Here is a 22,498-nt window from a genome sequence, read left to right as displayed (position 1 = left end):
GTTGCAGGTCTTTCTTATTGGTTTGGTCGTTTCATGCTGTAAAGGAAAGAAATCTGTGATCGAAGGGGAAGTTGATGCGGACGATTCAGATGTCAGTGATGATGAATATGTACATTAACTTTGTACTAAATGTCCTGTTTTTACTTGGTTTGGTTAGTCGTCAGAGCTGGAATGAAAATAAAACTGTAAAATAGTTTTTCACCTTCACACATCATTCAGAGAGAGAAATATTGTCGTTCTATAAGATTTGATTGAATGTGTTATGATGCCAAATAGATTCTGTGTCACTAGGCATTATCATGTTGAACTGATCGTAATAGTCTGATATGCTAACCTGTCTTTACTACTGACCCTTAATTCTAATGAAGGGTGTATATGCATGTCATTTTGCATTGCTGTCTAAAACGAATCAACAAAAACGTTTTTCTCTCTAAACACGACCAAATTTAGTTTGACATAAGTTTAAAAGGTTCAAATATTTTTGTTAATATGAATAAAAAGCTTGAGATCCTTCTGCTGATTTATTTATTAAGTTTTTGGTTTTTTTTGGTTAAGCTGTGCATATCTGTCATTTTTTTTGTCTTGCCATAATGCTCCAGTGTTTCTGATGTGTGTTACTTTAATCTCCGAAGTTGAATTGCTATCATACTGCTTGTGGACAACAATTGATTTATTTGACATATATATATATATCACAGTATTGGCCTGTTTTGTGGTTTCCTTAAATTAATGCTTCTGTTATAATGCAGTTTTGAGTCATTAATAAAGCCGTATCTCTGGTTTTAAAATGGATCCAGTCTCTCTTTTTTTTTTTATTTAATAATATAAGATCATGCAAAAGGTTAAATAATGTTAAATAGAAATATGTAGATTTACAGATCTGGATTTATTTCTTTTGTCAGGAAGTACGTATCATTATTACGTACGTATTATTATTATTTCATCCATAGGCCGTATGATAATGCTTAAATGTATATGTAGAATAAACCAATTAAAACACATTTATATATCTACATATAGGGGTTGGACAATGGCCAATTTAATGTTGGAGGTTTCATGGTTAAATTTGACAAGCCTGTTGGCCGAACTTCGTTGATTGCACATTCCACCATTAAGAGCAGAGTGTGAAGGTTTAACTAGCAACGTAATAACACTGTTTTCTTTAATATATTGCAACGCACACAAAACTATGGGTGACATTTCAGAGCTCACAGGACCACAACTTGTTGGTGCACGTCTTCCCTATTTCCTTAGTTAAATCCAGGTGGTGGATTTTTTTTTTTTTTTTTTTTTTTTTTTTTTTTTGGACGAGCAACGGTTAAAGCAACTTGAAAATGGAAGCGTCTAAATCAGACTTAACAGAGCGCGGTCAACTGAGGCAAATTCCGCTGCGCGTCTATTTGTAGTATTACTGTACGGATACATGAAGCAGCCAAAAAGCTGACGAAGACATATCGTTCAGCGATTATGAATTAAACGTGCCCAAAAACTATTAACAAGCATATTATTATTTTTTTAAGGGCAACGATAACACTGATTATTTCCTACTTTTTCTACGCGCATTATTAAAATTATTTTATTACATTTCGTTTAATAATTTATGAGGTAAATGGCAGCGTAACGAATGCATACCTTCCGCAAGGTAAACTCGTTTATATATAATGTATAATATAATGTCAAACATGTTGCTAAAAGACATATATACCGAAGGCCGTTTAATAAATTAACCCGTATTTTTTTTTTCGTTTTTAAGCCCCGCTCTGAAGTAATTGTAATAAAGCATGCAGAAAAAGTAGGACATATCAGTGTTATTGTAATTTTTTTTATTTTTTTCAAAAAACTTTATATTTTATAATGTCCAAAATTAAAATTAATATTTTTTGGGCGCATTTAATTTCCCAACCTCTAAAAGACATGTCTTCGTCGGCTTTGTGCCCGCTTCAAGATTCTAGTGATTAATAACAAAATCATGTGCATTGTTTGTGTATTGATAACTATGCTGACTACGTTTTGTAATCACATTTTATTCTAGGAAGTGATGAGAGACAGCATTAATACACACACACACACACACACACACACACACACACACACACACACACACATATATATATATATATATATATATATATATATATATATATATATATATATATATATATATATATATATATATATATACTAACAGCATTCAGGAAACTTTCTTGTATTCTTTTAATGGGGCAGCGTTCACTGATACTGAATCGTAAGTGTCCTAACTGTTAGTCTAAACATTTCAATCCTCATTTGCTACTATTTTTGTTTGGACATGTCGCATATATTAAATCAATTTGTGTTATACGTTTTAATTTTAATTTCGCAAGGGCGTTAATATTACAATTGACATATTACTGTTAGAAATTGCAAATGTAAATAATAATATTAATTTTTATTTTACCAGTTCAAATAAACTCTCTGTGTGGAAAAGTGTTGGCCCCCTTCCTGGTTTTATTTTTTATTTTTTTTTCTTCATGTTTGTCACACTTTATTGTTTCAGATCATTAAGCGAATATAAATATTAATAAAATATAACACAACATGCAGTTTTTAAATGAAGGTTTTTATTATAAAGGGGAAACTAAATCCAAACGCACATGGCCCTGCGTGAGTTTCTCTAGCCAGACCCAGGACTAATGACTGTTATACCTGCAATCAAGAAATCACTTAAATAGGACCTGTCTGACAAAGCAGACCAAAAGATCCTCAAAAGCTACACATCCATTGAGATTCAAAGAAATTGAGATCTATCAGTCTGGAAAAGCTTTGGGACTCCAGTGAATCACAGTGAGAGACATTATCCACAAATGGAAAACATGGAACAATGGAGAACCTTCCCAGGAGTGGCCGGCTGACCAAAATTACCCCAAGAGCACAACGACGGTTCATCCAAGAGGTCACAAAAAACCCCCACACAACCATATTTAAAGAACTCCAGGCTTCAGTTAAGGTCAGTGTTCACGACTCCACTGTAAGAAAGAGACTGGCCAAAATGGCCTTCATGGCAGAGACGAAAACAGTTGTTGAGCAAAAAGAACACAAAGGCCCATCTCGGCTCATCTTGATGATCCCCAACATTTTGGGGAAAATACTGGACTGACGAGACAAAGTTAAACATCTTGCGTAAAACACATAATTTCAGAAAAGATATCATACCGACAGTAAAATATTGTTGGTGATGGTGTTCCTTTGAATCAGTGGCTGCAGTCAACGGCTAAGGTACGTTACGCTGATGTGACGTGAGCGCGCACGCGCAGAGGAAGTTGAGAGATGGTCGCGCTATTCTTTCCTTTGTTTCTTACGTCACCGAAGTGTTTTATTTTCTGTGTTGTTCTCCCTATTTTACACGTATGCGAGAAGATAGTATGTACGAACGACTACAAACTTGTAAACGAAGTTGATTTCTGCCTTAACATCCGGGTACAGTTTATTGCTAGCTAAACTTAGTTTCTTCAATGCCGCTAAACACCAGTGAAGAAATTGAATAATAATATCATCCTTCACCTCCACTGAAGACCCCAAAAATGCCATGGGCTACTGTACTTCAGGTCACAAGCGCTACTTATTCCAGTATTCATTACGCCTATATTAAGCATTGAGCCTAGTTTGCCCAAAGTTTCAGCGTAATAATCACCGTTCCTCGATCCGATGCGGAGAAGAGATATAAAGGTCAGTATACAACTGATTCTTCTTTTAAAATTCAAAAAACCAAAATCACGAATCGAGCAATCATTTTTATATATATATCGAAAGTAAAAAAAGCGTCTATAAAGCAGAGTTTTGTGCTAATTAATCTTTAATTGTTCTGTGGTAAGATTGTTTGTCTTTATTTCGAGCCGGTATGGATGCGAATGCGAACAACTGTGAAAAAGTGTTTGCAGATCAGCTGTGTTTACCCTTTCTGACATTCTCACAGCTAGGAATAAGACTTTATCGCGCAAACCGAAGAGCAAAGCAGACTGTGCTGTTCATAGTCGACAGCGCTCGCATACTGAGAGCTGCTTGAGTTTGCGCGTGTGACTGTGTTTGTGTGCTTATCATGTTCTCACCTGGACCAGATGTTCATATGATTCATGGCCCACGAAGACACACCAGCCAGACTCTCCTAACAGATGGTGCAGTCTTTGGAAAGAAAACAACAACTAATTTTCTTGAGCATGCTTATATAATCGACCAAAAAAAAGAGGGGTTGGTGACAGCGCAGTTTGCAGCTAACTGGCGGTGCAATATTGGATATGTATTTTTGTTCATGTATATAGGCTATAAATGTATATGAACAGTTTTCAAAAAACACGTTTGTTAAATAACTAAAAACACATCTAACATGATAGCATAGTAAAAGAAACCATTGCTTTTGAAAATGAAAAAGCGGAGTTATCTGTTTTTGCAAATAAACTGTGTGTGAAAAAGTGTTGGCCCCCTTCCTGGTTTTATTTATTTTTTTTTACTTTAATGTTTCAGATCATTAAGCGAATATAAATATTAATAAAATATAACACAAGTAAACACAACATGCAGTTTTTAAATGAAAGGTTTTTTTTTATTATAAAAGGAAAACTAAATCCACACCCACATGGCCCTGTGAAAAAGTGTTGTTTATCACACCTGAGTTCAATTTCTCTAGCCACACCCAGGACTACAATCAAGAAATCACTTATATAGAACCTGCCTGAAAAAGCAGACCAAAAGCTACACATCGTGTTGAGATTCAAAGAAATTGAGGAACAAATTTGAAAGTAATTGAGATCTATCAGTCTGGAAAAGCTTTGGGACTCCAGTGAACCACAGTGAGAGACATTATCCACAAATGGAAAACATGGAACAATGGAGAACCTTCCCAGGAGTGGCCGGCTGACCAAAATTACCCCAAGAGCACAACGACGGTTCATCCAAGAGGTCACAAAAAAAAAACCCACAACCACATTTAAAGAACTCCAGGCTTCACTTGCTTCAGTTAAGGTCAGTGTTCACGACTCCACTGTAAGAAAGAGACTGGCCTCCATGGCAGAGGTCCAAGATGAAAACAGTTTGCTGAGCAAAAAGAACACAAAGGCCCATCTCGGTTTTGCCAGAAAACATCTTGATGATCCCCAACATTTTGGGGAAAATAATGGACTGACGAGACAAAGTTGAACATCTTGTGTAAAACATCATTTCAGAAAAAATATCATACCAACAGTAAAATATTGGTGGTGATGGTCTGCGGCTGTTTTGCTGCTTCAGGACCTGGAGGACCATGGATGTAACCATGAATTCTGCTGTCTACCAAAAAATCCTGAAGGACAACATCAGGCCATCTGTTTGTGACCTCAAGCTGAATCTTGGGTTCTGCAGCAGGACAATGATCCAAAACTACCCAGCAAGTCCACCTCTGAATGGCCAAAACAAAGACTGGAGTGGCCTAGTCCAAGTCCTGACCTGAATCCTATTGCGACGCTGTGGCATGACCTTAAAGGCAGTTCATGTTCAAACCCTCCAATGTGGCTGAATTACAACGATTCTGCAAAGGTGAGTGGGCAAATATTCCTCCATCGCGCCCAACAGATTTATTGCAAGTTATGCAAATGCTTGATTGCAGACGTTGCTGCTAAGGGTGGCCCAACCAGTTATTGGGTTTAGAGAGAAAGCACTTTCTCACAGGGCTCATGTGGGTTTTGGATTTAGTTTTCCCTTCATTTAAAAACGGCATGCTTTGTTTAATCTCGTTATCTTTTGATTTTTACATTTGTTTGATTTGAAACATTAAAGTGTGACAAACAGGAAGGGGGCCAGCATTTTTACACCACTGTTATAAAATATTAAACAATAATTTATTAACATGTATAAGAATTTTAAACTAGGAAACCATTGTTAAATGCGAACAAATATTACTGATTTTACATTATTTTTGTAAAATGAATGCAATGCTAATGAGCATTTAAAACTTGTAATTACATTTTATATATATTTTAAGCGTCTGGCCAGTTAATTATAACTTTAAAATAATTAGCATTGATCAGTTGCACTCATTTAATTGAGCAGTCGACTTTATAATACTGTATTAGAGGAAGACAGGGGGAGGTTTTAAGATCATGAGAAATATCTCTTTGATGATGTTAAAGCCACATTCGCTTTGAAACACACAGTGAACTTTAAAAACGCAGGAAGCGATAAGACGGGCATCTTTTCTTATCCATTCTCTTCATTCATCTTTAAATGGAATATATACTCTTCTTCTCAAAGGCAGAAAAAAAAAGCTTTTTCTCATGCACCGGGGTGTGTTTTAAACCCTAGATATAAGACGGTCTTCTGGGTCAAGGGGATTTTCCAAACAATACTTTAAAAGCGGTTCTGCAGCGTCTGACTGATTTACTGTTTAAAGTGACTCACAACGAGTGTGCCGTAAGATCGAAGCCAAAGTTCACCATCACACACTCCCAACGGAGTTCCTGTTTGCCTTGCATTCGTACGAAATGGATGCATGAAGCAACGTTGATTTGAGGAGATTGAATTGCATTATTAAATTATTGAATTGCATTCATTTTGTTCGTCTGAATACGTTACACCTTTTTTCGCTTTGCATATAAATACAGTCAAGATAACCTAAAAGAATTCTGTGCTTTTAAATATTCCTACCGAGTTATATACATGGATAAATACAAGGTTCTTTAAATGTCTGCCAAAACCGTACACCCGTCATTTAGTGTCAAAAAAAAACCAGAAGGGGCAGTTAGGAGGATTTCCTTTTTTCACTGAAAGAGCATTAGGTGATGGTTTCTTTGACAGACATCAGAAGGCATCACTGTCAGCACCTGCTGAACATCGCTGATGCAATAAAAACACTCCTAAGACACGAGACAGATTGAAATGTACATGCAGATGAAAGACAAAGACTTTTACCATTTCCCTTTCATTTTAAACTTAATATTTTATACATTGAGAATTGTTCAATTTGTAACATACTTTGATTTTGTGTCTTAGTTCTTTAAAAAAAGGAATTTTTAAGCCTGATGGATGAGTGTTCATGGTTTTAAAAAATAGTTCATTTTTAGTTTTCTAGTAAATGGTAAGCATTCTGGTAGTTATGTTAGGACTGTATAAATATTTAATATACTAAAACTTTAATATACTTTAAAATGCACAAAGAAATCAATTATTTAAAAATAACAGATAACAAATACACACTACCCTTCACACCACTATGAATGAACTATAAATGCATTTATTTTATTAATCAAATATACAGGAATTTGCAGTATAATATTTAAAATAATTTTAAGGGTCAAGTTATAAGAAAGCATGTAGATTGAAACACTAGCACTCTATATTCTATTAAAAGAATATATAATATTTTAATAATGCATCCTCCATGGTGCATCTTATTTACATACACAAACATAAAAATAGTAATAGAAAGAGATTTTAATAGTTTTAAAATCATCAAAGAATCCTGAAAAAAGACAGCTAACACAACCTAAATATAAAATTGATGATAAAAAGAAATGTTTCTTGAACACCAAATAAGCATATTGTAATTATTTCTGAAGAATCAGAATGATGCTGAAATTTCCAAATAATAATAAATACAAACAGTTTCCAAATATTAACCATTTAGCATTGTTTTATTATAAAACTTCTAAAACTATAACTTATAAAAAATCGAATTACAGCCTTAGTGAGCATAAGGTATATTCAAAAACAAAAAAAAAAGTGTTACTGACTCCTGACTTTTAAAAGGTGTAGTGAATATAACCTACTCGCACAAAGGTAGCAATATCAGTTTAGCCCTTAAATGACTGCTTCTAGATGTGTTGTTTACACAGTTCGTGTCGATGTCACTGCGCAGAGGAAATAGTGTGCATCACGAGCACTGCTTGTATGTGTGTGTGTTTAGAAATGTGGTTTAATGGAGGCCGGTCCTCAAGGAGTCTGTGGAAGCAGGCAGTAAGCGCTGCAGTAATATGCCTGTGTGTGTGCGTGTGTGTGTGTGTGTGTGTTAGTGCTTGTTTGTTCTTGTGCTCTGCTCTCGGCTCTCTCGGCATGTTAACCTCTCTGCCCTTTTTCCAATGGGAGTCGCTACAAACGCTCCCATTGAAAAACATTTGGGTCTGTCTAGTCGAGCTGTTAACACGATCCGTTTCAGCACAAACTGATAGTTACAAAGGGACTTCCCTCTAACATCTCTGCACCGCTCTTTCTCTTTTATGGACGCTGGGAGTCTCATAGGAAGGCTCAGACTTTACGGTTAAACATTTGTCTGTATCAAGTGTGCGATAGGCTGTAATATACTCTACGGTCCATAAATGACAAAAATCCACTGTCATATCTGCACTCCAGCGCCGGTAAACTTCCAACTCAACAAACCTCCGAATGATAAACCTGCTCTGAAATGTTAAAGAGAGAGATGCGCTCCTCCGGCAGCTTGATGGATGAGGAAATAAATATAATTTGGGACATAGAAGGCGCTAAGGCCATCGTATGCTGTATTAGGCTCAAGCACGGATGCAATTTCATTCAGTACTAGGTTGAAATCAAGAGAAATCTTGTGTTTTTTCCCAAGAGGGAAAGTCTAATCTTTCCAAAGTTTCTTTTCAAAGTGAATCACTGTTTTTTTTGCAAAAGTCACTGATAAAATCAATATGGTGATATGATTTATTGCGATTTATCAAATGAATAATACTACAATTTATTTCAATAAGAGCTGTGGGTTTTCAGATATTTATATATACGCATGTCATTGTGGCTTGGTTTATTTACTGTGAACAAAGATACTCCCAAACCTCCCAAATAAACATAATGCCACGCTTTAGTCAGAAAGTACAGCACGTATATTTATTCTCTGGCAATCTGTCAAAATAAAAGCGTGATACTTTGAAAATATAGAAGCTAAATATTACATTGTAAGTTTACAGGTGTACTATAAATAATATTATTTTGAAATATTTTTTTGTATTTTACAGTACAATATGATAATTACATTATTTTTCTTTTTTGTTTAATTGTTTCATTTAATAAAAATCACAACAGAATTATAATGATAATTAAATACATTAAAATAATAATACATAATTTAGCTCTATATATAATATATTAGTGCTGTGAAACGATTAAAATCACAATTTATTGTATCCAAAATAAAAGGTCTTCTTTATATAATGAGTGTTTATATATAAATACAAACACATGCATGTATATATTTAAGAAACTATTTTATGTTTGTATATTAAATATATTTGTGTACAAATTATAAATAATTTCAAGATATATATACTATGTGTATTTATAAATACATAATAAATATACACAGTACACAAATATTGTATTTAAGCAAAAACCTATATATTGGATGTGATATACACACACACTCACACACTGTAACTCTTTATTATAGTTCTTGAGAAAGGTTTCAGTTGTTCTTTTTTTCCCCAAAAATAATTTAGCCATAAAATTAATTTAATTCATTTTATCATGCTAAAATGATTCATTCATTATAAATAGCCATTTTATTTTAAGATATATTTTAATTCAATAAAATAATTGAACGAAAAAAACAAGTATTTCTTTCTTATCACAATAATTTTTATTTTTTATTTTTTTATTTTTTTTGCAGTTCTAAAAGGTAGTATGAATAATTAACATCCAAACCCTGAGATAGTCTAATAGGGTGTAATTGTCCCCATTGTCACAAGTTTCACGAAATCCTGAGCTTTTCACTTTGCTGACCGTTTCCTGAAATAGCACCAGCCCATCTGGAGCAGAAAAGGCCATCCTTGTGGGGATGATAATTACTTAGCCAGAGGTCAAAGAATAGAAACTGGTAGTTGCTGTGTGATGTCCTGTGCCATTATGAGCGCTGTTAAACTGTGTCCATAAGGAGCTGTGGCAGCTGGGGAGTCGTACAGCGGAGTAAAACACAAGCTCATCCTACAGGGAGCCATTAGCAGAAGCCTCTACTTCAAAGCAATTAGACAATGTCTTGGGACTTGCAGTGTTTATTGAAATAATTGAATGTCCCCTAACTACAGTATGTACTTCGGTAGAGTAATGAATGTTTTTCCCCTTATGGCAGACCGTTTGATGGGACGCCTGAATCGGTGGCTTATGAAAGAAAGATGCTGTAATAGCATCTCAGATTCAAACTTCACAAGCAAAAATAGCTTAAGTTAGATTAATTCACGTGAATTGGTTCAAACTGTGTCAGCTGAATATACCATAGCCCGCAGACTATTCATTCTCCATGGGATTACTTTTACTATGGTAATTCTTCATTTCTGATCAGGCTAAAGTGTGTTCTTCACGCATTACAGAGAGAGAGAGCAAAAGCAATTTAATTATTTGCCAGTGTTTAAGCTATTCTAGATGCAAGATTTAAAAATATGGCACCATGCGTAGTATGTAACTGTTATATGCCATACATTTTTATATACAGTCACCCCAAAACGTATTCAAGTCAGACAACTATTGTGCTACATTTCTTCAAAATAAATATTTTATTCCTGCAAAGACATTAATACAGTTGATAAAAACCAACAAGCCAGTGAGCCATTGAACATTCAGTTCAATGAATGAATTCATTCATAATTTTAAACCCAAAGAATAAAATAAAAAAAAAAAAAAAAATATATATATATATATATAGGCAGTGCAGAATTATTAGTAAAGTAGTATTTTTGAGGATTAATTTTATTATTGAACAACAGCAACCATGTTCTCAATATCAAAGCTGAATATTTTTGGAAGTAGTTTTTAAGTTTGTTTTTAGTTTTAGCTATTTTAGGAGGATATCTGTGTGTGCAGGTGGCTATTACTGTGCATAAGTATTAGGCAACTTAACAAAAAACAAATATATACCCATTTCAATTATTTATTTTCACCAGTGAAACCAATATAACATCTCAACATTCACAACCAAAACAAATCAGTGACCAATACAGCCACCTTTCTTTGCAAGGACACTCAAAAGCCTGCCATCCATGGATTCTGTCAGTGTTTTGATCTGTTCACCATCAACATTGCGTGCAGCAGCAACCAAAGCCTCCCAGACACTGTTCAGAGAGGTGTACTGTTTTCCCTCCTTGTAAATCTCACATTTCATGATGGACCACAGGTTCTCTATGGGGTTCAGATCAGGTGAACAAGGAGGCCAAGTCATTAGTTTTTCTTCTTTTAGACCCTTTCTTGCCAGCCATGCTGTGGAGTACTTGGACGCGTGTGATGGAGCATTGTCCTGCATGAAAATCATGTTTTTCTTGAAGGATGCAGACTTCTTCCTGTACCACTGCTTGAAGAAGGTGTCTTCTAGAAACTGGCAGTAGGACTGGGAGTTGAGCTTGACTCTATCCTCAACCCAAAAAGGCCCCACAAGCTCATCTTTGATGATACCAGCCTAAAGCAGTACTCCACCTCCACCTTGCTGGCGTCTGAGTCGGACTGGAGCTCTCTGCCCTTTACCGATCCAGCCACGGGCCCATCCATCTGGCCCATCAAGACTCACTCTCATTTCATCAGTCCATAAAACCTTAGAAAAATCAGTCTTGAGATATTTCTTGGCCCAGTCTTGACGTTTCAGCTTGTGTGTCTTGTTCAGTGGTCGTTTTTCAGCCTTGTTATTTTGCACCTTGGTTTTTCCACACGCTTCTTGCGACCCTGTTGACTATTTTGAATGAAACGCTTGATTGTTCGATGAGCACGCTTCAGAAGCTTGGCAATTTTAAGAGTGCTGCATCCCTCTGCAAGATATCTCACTATTTTTGACTTTTCAGAGCCTGTCAAGTCCTTCTTTTGACCCATTTTGCCAAAGGAAAGGAAGTTGCCTAACAATTATGCACACCTGATATAGGGTGTTGATGTCATTAGACCACACCCCTTCTCATTACTGAGATGCACATCACCTAATATGCTTAATTGGTAGTAGGCTTTCGAGCCTATACAGCTTGGAGTAAGACAACATGCAGAAAGAGGATGATGTGGTCAAAATACTCATTTGCCTAATAATTCTGCACTCCCTGTATATATATATATATATATATATATATATATATATATATATATATATATATATAAAAATAAAAATATCAAAATATAAAATACACACACACACACACACACACTTTGTTTAGACACAATTACAGATATTAAATTAGTTTTGGACTTTGATTTTTTTTTTTATATTATTTTGACTTTATTTTCAGCCTTTATATCTAGTGCATTATAAATGAAATTAATGCACCATATAATTCTGAGTATGATTTTAATTTTTAATTGTAACCAGTTACAAGCAATACTTATCTATTCATTATTACTTTATTGAGAAATACAATGCATTGAAACACATGCCAAGCAACCAATTTCATTTTTAACAATAAAACTATTATGCAACTATTAAACTACGCAACTATTATGATTTTTCAATTCGTTTCCAATTGTTTCCAAAACAACGTACGTTATGAAAAACATTATAACGCATTATACACGAAGCCTTAATACACGGCCAAGGTTAAGAGTCTGTTTCCCACCGTAGCTTTCCATTGAAATAATCTGAACTGTGGAACGTGAGACAACACAACAAATAGAAAATAGCAAGGGATGCTCTATTGGACACTGTTTTGCGTGTTCGCACTGACAGCGGTCCCTTCTGATCGTAAGTGGAAGCTGTAATCTGAGCACCAGTGAGAATACAGAGTCTGTGTTGACATACGCTTCAAATCCCTCTCCTGCACGTCTGTCAGAGACGAGTCTGATCCAGCTCTCCGTGTGTCCCCTGCTGGACTCACAAGCACCCACCAGGGCCCGCTCACTGTGCGCGCGCTGAATTTCATTTGCCGTGATTTCCCGCCGGCCTGTAATGTGATGGATTTGACATTTTGATTTGCACATTGAAGAACAAAGGAGGACAAATGTATTTTCATTTCGAGCCGTGGAGAAGGGAGAGCGGGAGCTGGGATCCTTTGCATGAGCGTCGTCTTGTTCGGTCGCTGTCATAACGGGCTTGTCTCGTTGGCTTTATTATTTTTAATACGGTGACATCTCCAGTCAATGTCAGTACTACCCGCCTCTTCCTCCGCATCTCATTACTGCGTTTTCTGACCTCGGAGGTCAACATTTGTGCACTAATGAACGCTTTGTCTGTTAATATCCATCATTAGTTTGCAATCTTCTCCAAAGTTAAACTAACAATCACTTTACATGAGCACGTCAACTTGTTTTTTCAGGTTGTCTGCTGTGTTTGAGACGAATGACAAATTGATTCTTAATTATTTTAAATAAGTTCCCGAGTTAGGCATTTAAACTTTGCAAAGTAATTTTTTTTTTTTTTTCACTGGTGGAGCTCAAAAGTTGGGTAAAAGTAAGATTTTTAAATGTTTTTAAAAGGCTGCGTTTGTTTCAACAAAACAAAGAAAACCTGTCAAATTATCAAATGTTATTGCAATTTAAAATAACTCCTTTCTATTTGAAAAGATTAAAATGTAATTTCTCTTCGATACAATCAGATTTTTTTTTTTTTTTTTTTATCAGCCATTACTCCAGTCTTCAGTGTCCCATGATCCTTTAGGAATAATTTTCTGGCTGAGGTATTAATAATGGTTATTGCTATTATCAATTTTGAAGATAAATGTGCTAATATTTTTCTTTAATATGAAGTTGAACAGCATTCTTTTTTTTTATAATTTAGTGCATTCACGCTAAAACAACGTAAACTGAAGTTTAGGAATATAATCCCTCTGGAACCGCTTTTTCTGTCCCATCTGTCATCAGTCCAGTGATATCTGGCGAAAGCACTAAATCTAATCCCAACGAGCTCCACAATTATCTCCTGTATTGTATTGTTGCGGTCCGGCTTGACGGGTCTGAATCACGGCCTCTGACTGACGAGGTGCGCGAGTCATGACACGAGTCTGTAGACGCAATGTCGTGGTGTGAAATGCATAATGACACGCCAGATTTCTAAAACGGTCAACGTTCGAGGATGAGTTACGGAGCGAAACGGATGCTCCTGACGTCACCCGGAGCTGCAGGTCTATAAGTAGCAGCGGTACGTGACGCCACGGCCTTTTTCTGGATTTGGCTTTCAGGTGAGCTCTGCTTTTCTGTGGGAATGATACTGGAACATGAACGCGAACAAACACTACCAGCCTCGTGCTAAAGATATATAACACTGAATTCAGAAGAAAGAAATGCACTGTTAAAAAAACCCCAAACTTTAAACAATCCTCGGGTCTTTAAACTAGTTTTGTTAACATTTCTGGTTCGGTTCTCTGTATCCCGTGAGCTCCTCGACTGATAGCGCGATCGCACATAAGGTACGCCATATGCGACGCGCCATTACCCCAAAGTGACTACACTTCCTGTTATTTTTAGCTCCGCTGTGCTATTTTTAATAGCCAGCGCAGCGCACGTCTCCTCCTTTGCACTAATGGCCGATAAAAATACCCTGTTGTTATTTGCTGTTAGGTCTGGCGAGTCATTACGGAGCATTTTTCTGCTGCTGCTGTTGAATGAAGGACCTTGAGAAGGAGAGGACGTCCACAGGGATTGGTGTGTCCAGAAAAGAGACACGCAGCACGACACAGGAGTAAGTCGACAAGCTCTCTGAAGCAGTACGAACATATTTCCTCTTTTATTTACATTCCTTTTTCAAATGTTAACATTTTTCGCTATAACTCTCTCATCAAGTCGGCATTTTCTCTTTTCTCATTAAAATAAACTTGGCACAAGTAAAACATATGTAGACAAAAGTTTTATTTACACCATACAACATTTTTGATTTTTAAATATTTTATACAGGGCTGCAGATGAGAGAGCTTTACTGAGCTTCCAGGCAGATTCTGCAGTATTAAAGTTTTGAAATATATTATTCATAAAAAAGTGAGTATTACCTTTATTGCATTTAAAGCAATGAAGAATGTAGCTTGACAAACATTCATATTTAAATGACAGAAAAAAATCCTCTTTGCCTCTGAATAGTTTTGTCTTTTCATATTATAAAGTAAAAAGTGTAGTAATGGCCAAACGGACTTGTTATAAACTTTTTAAAAACCTGCGCAAGTATATATACATTGTGTTCCTGGGCTCGTCTGCCGCCGAACAAAAACCGAACCCAGCCGCCGCTCGTGGGTGGACGTCACGTGTCGTTTTCTCGTTGAGGTCTCGTCTGGAAAGATAACCGATTATTTTCCGACTGGTTACTTTTGAAACACATGATGTTCGATATTGTACATGTCTGCCCCCCACTAAATACACGAGTGAGAATACAAAAAAAAAGATAACACAGATGTTTTTTTGTCTTTTTTCTAACGTCTTTTTTATCCGTCCTTCCTTGTTTTAAAATCTTATTGGCACATATTGTCCCTGCTAGACTCCTAGAATCCAGATACGTCTTTCCAAGGCTGCAAGAGAAGTCTTCCGCGTTTTTGTTCAGTGCAAAATATGTCCACCTTCATCCGCGTCCCCGCTAACGCTTCATTATTCCTCAGACTTCTGTCTGAAAGTCTCCCTCCTGGACATCCAAAGGGAGGCTGACACACTTTTCCCACTCAGCGTTAGTCATCTCCAGAGAGTTCTTTGTGTCTGATTCTAGTACATTCATTGTGGCGTAGTTCTGATATTCACTTGCCGGGTTGAAGCTCTCCCAGGGGTTCTTGTTTGGCATTGCCTTGTCCTGCGGAAAAGGACGAGAAGCCGTCGAGTTAGAAATATCGCATTTCTGCACTATTCTCGCTATGGTTTCTCGTTACGGTGCCTCACTTGGTGACACTGTCAGACATTGGAAGTTGCACACGGACATGAATCATCAAGCTTTAATTCATGTTTTCTCTCACAGCGGCCCTAAAAATATTTGGACACTGTATGAAAGTCGCATCAAACCAAACGATAGTTGAAAATACATGTGACCCTGGACCACAAAACCAGTCATAATTGTCAACGTTTCTGAATTTGGATCATCTGAAAGCCGAATAAATAAGCTTTTCATGGATGTGTTTGTTAGGACAGGAAAATATTTAACCATTTGAAAATCCGGGATCAAAAAAAAAAAAATCTAAATATTAGGAAAATCACGTTTAAAGTTGTGCACATTAAGCAATTCTTAGTAATGCAAATGACTTTTTTTAATATATTCATGGCAGTAAAATGGAAAAAATATCTTCATAAAACATTATCTTTATATCCTAATGATTTTTGGCAAAAAATAAAAATCTATAATTTTGACCCATACAATGTATTTTTGGCTGTTGCTACCAAAACAACTTAAAACTGGTTCTGTGGTTCAGGGTTACATGTGTCATGTCACTTGGCTGGATATTTTGTTAATTAACACAATGACATTCATACATCTGCGTCCCAAAACTAAATGAAAAATAAAAGTCTTTGACCTAGCAGCATGTTTGGAGTGTTTCCAAATTCAGGAACATCTCAGATTTTTCAAGGGAATAAAAACACAGAATCACTTCTTCCAGTGGTTACCAAGCAACAGGCAGTGAATGGCAAAGTTCTGCGGTCTGATTGAAAGTGGGTAAAAGGAAGTAACGTGGCCAAAGGGACACGTCGCCAGCTGCTACAACTATTCGAATATACGCCTGACGTAGACATACATTTCTAACACAGTGCAATACGGTTCAACTTATTAGCTTTAGCTAATGCATCAGTGCTCTTGAATTAGGAACCCTCCCATTTCATAGTTAACGTTAATTTATTAATGTACTATTGCAATTCATGTCCTTTCATTATGCATTAATGCTAATTTATATGACTTGAAATTTAGAAATTAGCCTAGATTAATAAATGCAGTAGCGCACCATTTCATTGTTCGTTCATGAATGCATTAGTTAATGTTAAAATACAGCGCTTCGCTGTAAAGTATTAGTCATGCATTTCGTATCGGGCCACTTGCATCTGATTGCACTTAGCAGCACAATATGGAAATGCCACTTACAGAAGTTGCATTAAACATCATTTCCATCCTTTACATTAAATCGAAATGCTTTCCGTTATACTGACCGCTTAAAAAGGCATTCGGTCGATTTCCTACTTTAGAAACATTCTTAACGCTAATAGGGATTACAAGTGAATAAAAAGGAAGAAAATAACATTTTAAAGCGCCTCGTGAATCTGCATTGGATTAACAGCCTAAAGTGGAAGACATCATTAAATCAGGTTACCAGATCGCAAGCCCACTTTAACATTTACCACCAGCATCGAACAGAATCAAAATGTACTGTATTTTCAGTGAAGCGATCACAATGTACAAAGTGCGCTAGATTTCATTGAGGTCGAGAGGTTTTCGACTGTGAGCCAATCAATGAAAATGCATGCTTCCGTAATAGCAGAATATGAATTGTAGGCCACTATACCGACGCTGAGCTAATTAAAAAACACGTCTGAAAATCTGTTAATTGACTATCAGAGTGAACCTCGCAGTGCCAGTCAGCTGGACGCCAAACGACACTGAACGTTCCTCTGCTGCATGGTGCTGGATGATGAAATGCGATTGTTGCAATTGGCCCGTTCCAATCAAACAATCCCACCGGCCTTACAATTACGGATAATTGGTGCATCGTACTGCGGAAAGCACAGAGAAGCTCTCCAATATCTGAAGCAAATCAAGTGTTTTTGTCCCATGCATTCGCCAAGCAGCGATTAGCCAATAGAAAAGGAAATAATAAGCATGTTAGCAGCTAATGGCCTTGTGTTTGAATGAGTGCATGAGCATGGATCACAATGATGGCTCAGTTGCTCTTCCTCTTCTCTTCTTCCTCTCTCATCTCCTCTTCCACCCCCAGCCCCTTCGGAGTAGGCGGGTGTGCTATTTTTTTCCCCTTGAATACACTGGGTGGATAGCTATTAATTCTTTTAGTCACTCACTTCCTGTGCGCAAGACCGGGGCGCCACCAGAAGACACAGCTAAACATAGACAACGCGGCACCCCCCGGGTACTCTGTAATGAGACACACTGAACCCCGTTTCCTGTTACTCACCATGACGCCCATATTTGGTATGTCTCGAAATCGGTCCAGGGTTTGAAATTTCTGATTGAGTTCCTGGAACAGCTCCATATGCCTTTTCCTGGTGTGCATGACTTTCTGTAATGGCAAGGGTGGGAGGGGAGGGAAGGGGGTAGGGGTGGGGTGGGGTGGGGTGGGATTTGGAGTTCAGTCAAGCTGAGAACCAGAACTTTGCAACAGGACAAAACCTGGCTACTTTCAAAGAATTTATCACCGTGTAAAAACGCCGTGCTCACCCTGCGAATTTGGCTGAATGCTAGGACAAGGTTATGACAAACGGCACTGGCATATATGAAGGGTCAGTGGTAGCACTTGACATTCAATTTCATTTTTTGGTAAAGGGCTGAAACGCTCTGGGGGATTCTGCTAGTGACCTTAAAAATGTGAAAATATACAGGCTATATTTTTGATTTTCAGCTTGAAGTCAGGGGATGTAAAAGGATAAAATGGGAATATGCGGTGGCTGACGGCATTGCTTTTACGCTAAACCACACAACGCTTCATAAATCGCAGTTGTGTCAGGACATGCTACTCCAATAAGCTTAAGTGCTACACAAAGTAGTTGTAAATTAAAGGGGCGAAACACAAATGCAACAAATGGCCCTTCGCTTGGTGCAACAAAGGCCTGACGCATGCACTTCGCCAAGCAAAGGTTTCACTCACCTCGAAGTCTAGATCCTGGTACCTCGACTTTCGTCTCTGTAGAACCAAGAAAGAAAGACAAAAAATGGTGAGGTTAAATATTACGAAACCTAGAGAAAGAATTGCTGAAATCTGGTTCCATCTCTGAAATGTATATAAGCAAGTGTGATTCAAACACATCAGAGCTAGACTTGCATGCCTTGAGGCTTTTGACGGAAAATGGATCAGGTTCAAATGTATTTTCCCCTCAAGGCAGCCGGTCGATACCAGTGCTTTTCAAAATTTCAGTAATGATGAGAGGTTGAAATGTCTTACAGTGCCTCTGCAAGGATCTTAAAGGCCAGTCTACAAGAATTACGCAAATGCAGGCACAAATGCTTGGTCTCGCTGTGCATTTGACACAAAAAAAGATTCCGTCAAGAAAGCTGGGGTCTGAGCAACAAACAACAAAGAATTTTTTTTTTTTTTTTTGAAACATCTTTTGAGTTCATCAAAACAAAGTCAGTCAAGTAGATTTGGAAGGACATGAGAGTTAGTAACTGAAGACAGTTTTCATTTTTGGAGAGAACTATCTTTTTAAAGTTGGCACGAAATAAACATTTCTAAAAGTATGTTACTAATCTTATTGAACATCACTATATGCATGTTTTTAAAACTGTAATTGTTAAACGAATTGCCATTTTCCATATAAACCAGTAGATGGTTCTAATCATAGGCAGATTAAGTAGATTAAATGACTGGAGAAGTCTGGTGATGCAAGCCGGGATGTTGATGATGTATGTCAAAATATAAAAGAAAACAATATGTTGTTACTTTCAATACTTTGCAGATTGAGCAACAACATTTTTAGGTTAAATGTTTAACCTAAAAATGTTTAAAACAGTTATCTTTGGCCTTTGACGTTTGTTAGGGCACTAGATATTACGATTTTCTAACTGACAGTATAGAAGACCCCCTATAATGCATATGTGGCAACACTAAAAATGTAAAAACACGTGGAACTAGATGCATCTGTGTTAATGAATTACATTTTACTTCTGTCTAGACTCAAAGTCGCACCTCTAAAGAGCTCATCGATATAGTTGAACCGGTTTCGCTTCGAGACAGTCCTCCGCTCTCTTCCATTTCCGCCAGGAAGTTCTTCACAGCCGTGCGTGGCTCGAAGGGCAAATTTTGCATGTGTTCGGTCTGGACGGGGTACTGCTGCTCCATTCCCATGTGCTCCATCCCCGATGGCCCGAGGTTAAACTCTGCGCCCATCTTGTAATGCATCAACCTCTCATGCGACAGAGAGTCCATGGTCATGCTCATCTTGCTGTCGTCCTTCAGCAGGGTGGGAACGCTGCTGGACCCGGCCCCTGACACCACCGCTGCGGAGCTGCGAGGCAGGACGATGTAGTCCGTTTCCATCTGGCCTGGCTGGGGGTGGCCGCTCAGGTCGTGGGCGCTCAGTTCCTGCTCGCTCTGCCTAGCGGAGTCGTCTGTACACAGGTATACGGTCCTCCGCATGTCTGCCGTGCTGTCCAAACACTGCTCTCCGAGATCACCCATGCCCATGGACATGTGAAGTCCAGAGGGCTGCTGGATGATCACTTTAGACATGATGTTGCCAGGCAACGTGGAGTAATTGAGCCCTTCGGGACCTTTCTCTTCCTCCTCATCATTGAGAGAGATGCGGGAGAGGGTGCCGGTGATGGTGGCTGCTCGGCAGGAGCCCATGTCTTTGTGGAGGGCTGCAGGTAGGAAGGAACATCATTAGTCAAAGTGTGCGACACAAGAATGCATGCTTTGCTTTAAATGTTGATTTAGAACCAAAAAGATCCAAGCAATGTAGCCAATCAGAACACTAAGCAACAAACCATCAGAAATCGAACATTTCATAACATATCTAACAATAACAGCCCTGAAAAAAAAAATTGTTGACCTCCGCCCCTAAAACAAGTGATTTTAATATAAAAGCCACAAATCTAGTGGTAAATATCTCAAAAACAACACATTCAAGCAATTAAATTTTTTTTTATTCATTATGGTTAAAGCGTGTTATATGGGCAAACTTGTCTAACCAGCAACAACCTAATTCACTTTAATTCAGTAATATTTTTTAATTTCAGTATATTAATAAGTTTTGATCCACAACCAACTTTTTAGGTTTTGGTAAAAGATATACATCAACCATATCAAATCTTTTTTGGTTAACCAGTTTAATCACAGAGATGCTGCTGATTTAATCTAGTCTGAACATGTCACTTTATTTATTTTAAATGATGGCTTGAAGACGAACAGGTTAACTATAAAAACTTTAGTTCACAGAGGTGCTACATCGAACAACTTCAACGTCTTTGTTGTAACAGTCCATTAACACTAACCATCTAAAAAAAAAAACTTTTTATCAAAGACTATCTATACACAAGCCTTACAATATCTTCTGTTATAGAAACGTGTCCATATTTAGACTGGATTGATTCGGTTCACCTGAATGAACCAGACACATTAGACGCAATGACAGAAGATGCATCAGCACTGTAAGAACAGCCTGTCCACAAATCCATAAGGGAATTACTGCCACTGTTCATAACACAACAACAAGGAGACCAGAGGACAACAACGGCTGGTTAAAAATCCTCCAGCTCTGATGGTAGTCCAAACTAATGCATCACACAACATGGCGTCTGAAGAGCGCAGCAGAATACTGATAGAACACAGAGAGGACTTCAAGCTCAAGACAAGGACTCTCAGGGTTAATCTCATTAAATCTGTCAAGAACCTCGTCATATTATACCCCAAGTTCAAAGAAATGTATTATAAGAATATGATATGTGAATTTGTTGTTTAGGGCCATTACAGTTGTAATTAAGAACATCTGCCTCCCAACTCTCATTTTTTCAATGCAAAAATGTAAATAAATTTTTTTTGATATGTAAAAGTGCTAAAAGTTGTTAAATTGTTAAAATGTTAAATTGTTCTAAAACAATTCCTTTTTTTTTTGTTTTGTTTTATTTTGGGGTAAAATACGACCTGATGAGTCTCATTTCTGCTTTTTGGTAGTTAGAAGTAAACCTTGGATTAAAGTTGTTTCGTCCTAATGAAGGACACACAATGTCACACAATATCACCTTCTGAGCTGATCTTAATCCAGTTTTAATGAAGAACACTAGACTCACGGCGCTGCTATATTACACTCGTTTTCAAAACAAAAACGAAAGGGTTAGCAAATGATGTTGCTTGCTGCATTTCAGGGTTACAGCATAGGCTAATTATCTGATTTACTATGCCCTTGTTAGTCAGCTAGTTTTAACAGACTTAAATGTAACATGTGCCATATTCAAACAACTGTCCCGACATCTCGTTATGCAGTTAAAGTAATATAGAAGCTCATATGGATGTCTAAATGAGCTCTTCCTGTGGTAAGCGACACAAAACGTTATCAGTTGCTATGCGGCGTCACACTGTGTAGACCCACCCACAGTGAAATCTCATTGGTCTAAATCCCACACATAACCAGTTAATAGACTGTGTTGCATCATGCAACATTTTCACCTTCAGACAAACAAATGCAGTCAGTGCTTTCAGGAAATGTGAGAAGAGTCACCATGCTGTCTAGGGGCATAGCGATGCTTCATACAAACTGAAAAATGGCTGTAACGAAGACTTCATGCTGTTCTGAACTTTGTCGGCTGGATGTCAGAAGAATGGCATTTTTTAAACAACAACTTTTCAGTATAACAATAAAACAATTCTGTCTAGACCTTGAAACAAAAAATCTTGTTTTAAACCAATTTCAAGAGACTAGAACGCTTCACTGTGCTTCAACTATTTACTTTGGGGAGACAATTAAAAAACTC

The 22,498-nt window shown here is 37.3% G+C and overlaps 2 protein-coding genes across 5 annotated transcripts in view; one reads left to right on the top strand and one right to left on the bottom strand.

The window, feature by feature from the left end:
- lmbrd1 (LMBR1 domain containing 1) overlaps positions 1-792 on the top strand; it is a 74,402-nt gene extending 73,610 nt beyond the window's left edge. The window contains exon 16 of the mRNA XM_043255651.1: positions 8-792. Within this exon, the coding sequence (XP_043111586.1) occupies positions 8-118 (111 nt within the window). The 3' untranslated portion in view covers positions 119-792. The remainder of the gene's footprint in view (positions 1-7) is intronic.
- A 13,821-nt stretch (positions 793-14,613) lies between these two features.
- The window catches only part of adgrb3 (adhesion G protein-coupled receptor B3), a 137,096-nt gene continuing 129,211 nt past the window's right edge, over positions 14,614-22,498 (bottom strand). For 3 of the 4 annotated variants that reach the window (XM_043255732.1, XM_043255730.1, XM_043255733.1), the window contains 4 exons: positions 19,716-20,389; positions 18,678-18,713; positions 17,988-18,092; positions 14,614-15,673 (listed from right to left, as the gene is read on the bottom strand). In XM_043255732.1, the coding sequence (XP_043111667.1) occupies positions 15,485-15,673; positions 17,988-18,092; positions 18,678-18,713; positions 19,716-20,389 (1,004 nt within the window). In that variant the 3' untranslated portion in view covers positions 14,614-15,484. The remainder of the gene's footprint in view (positions 15,674-17,987; positions 18,093-18,677; positions 18,714-19,715; positions 20,390-22,498) is intronic. The other variant, XM_043255731.1, reaches the window with a different exon arrangement.

The sequence above is a fragment of the Puntigrus tetrazona genome, chromosome 13 (genome assembly GCF_018831695.1).
Source record: "Puntigrus tetrazona isolate hp1 chromosome 13, ASM1883169v1, whole genome shotgun sequence".
Classification (NCBI taxonomy): Eukaryota; Metazoa; Chordata; class Actinopteri; order Cypriniformes; family Cyprinidae; genus Puntigrus; species Puntigrus tetrazona.
The sequence above is the reverse complement of the archived record's forward strand: the minus strand, read 5'-3'. Positions and strand labels throughout refer to the sequence as shown.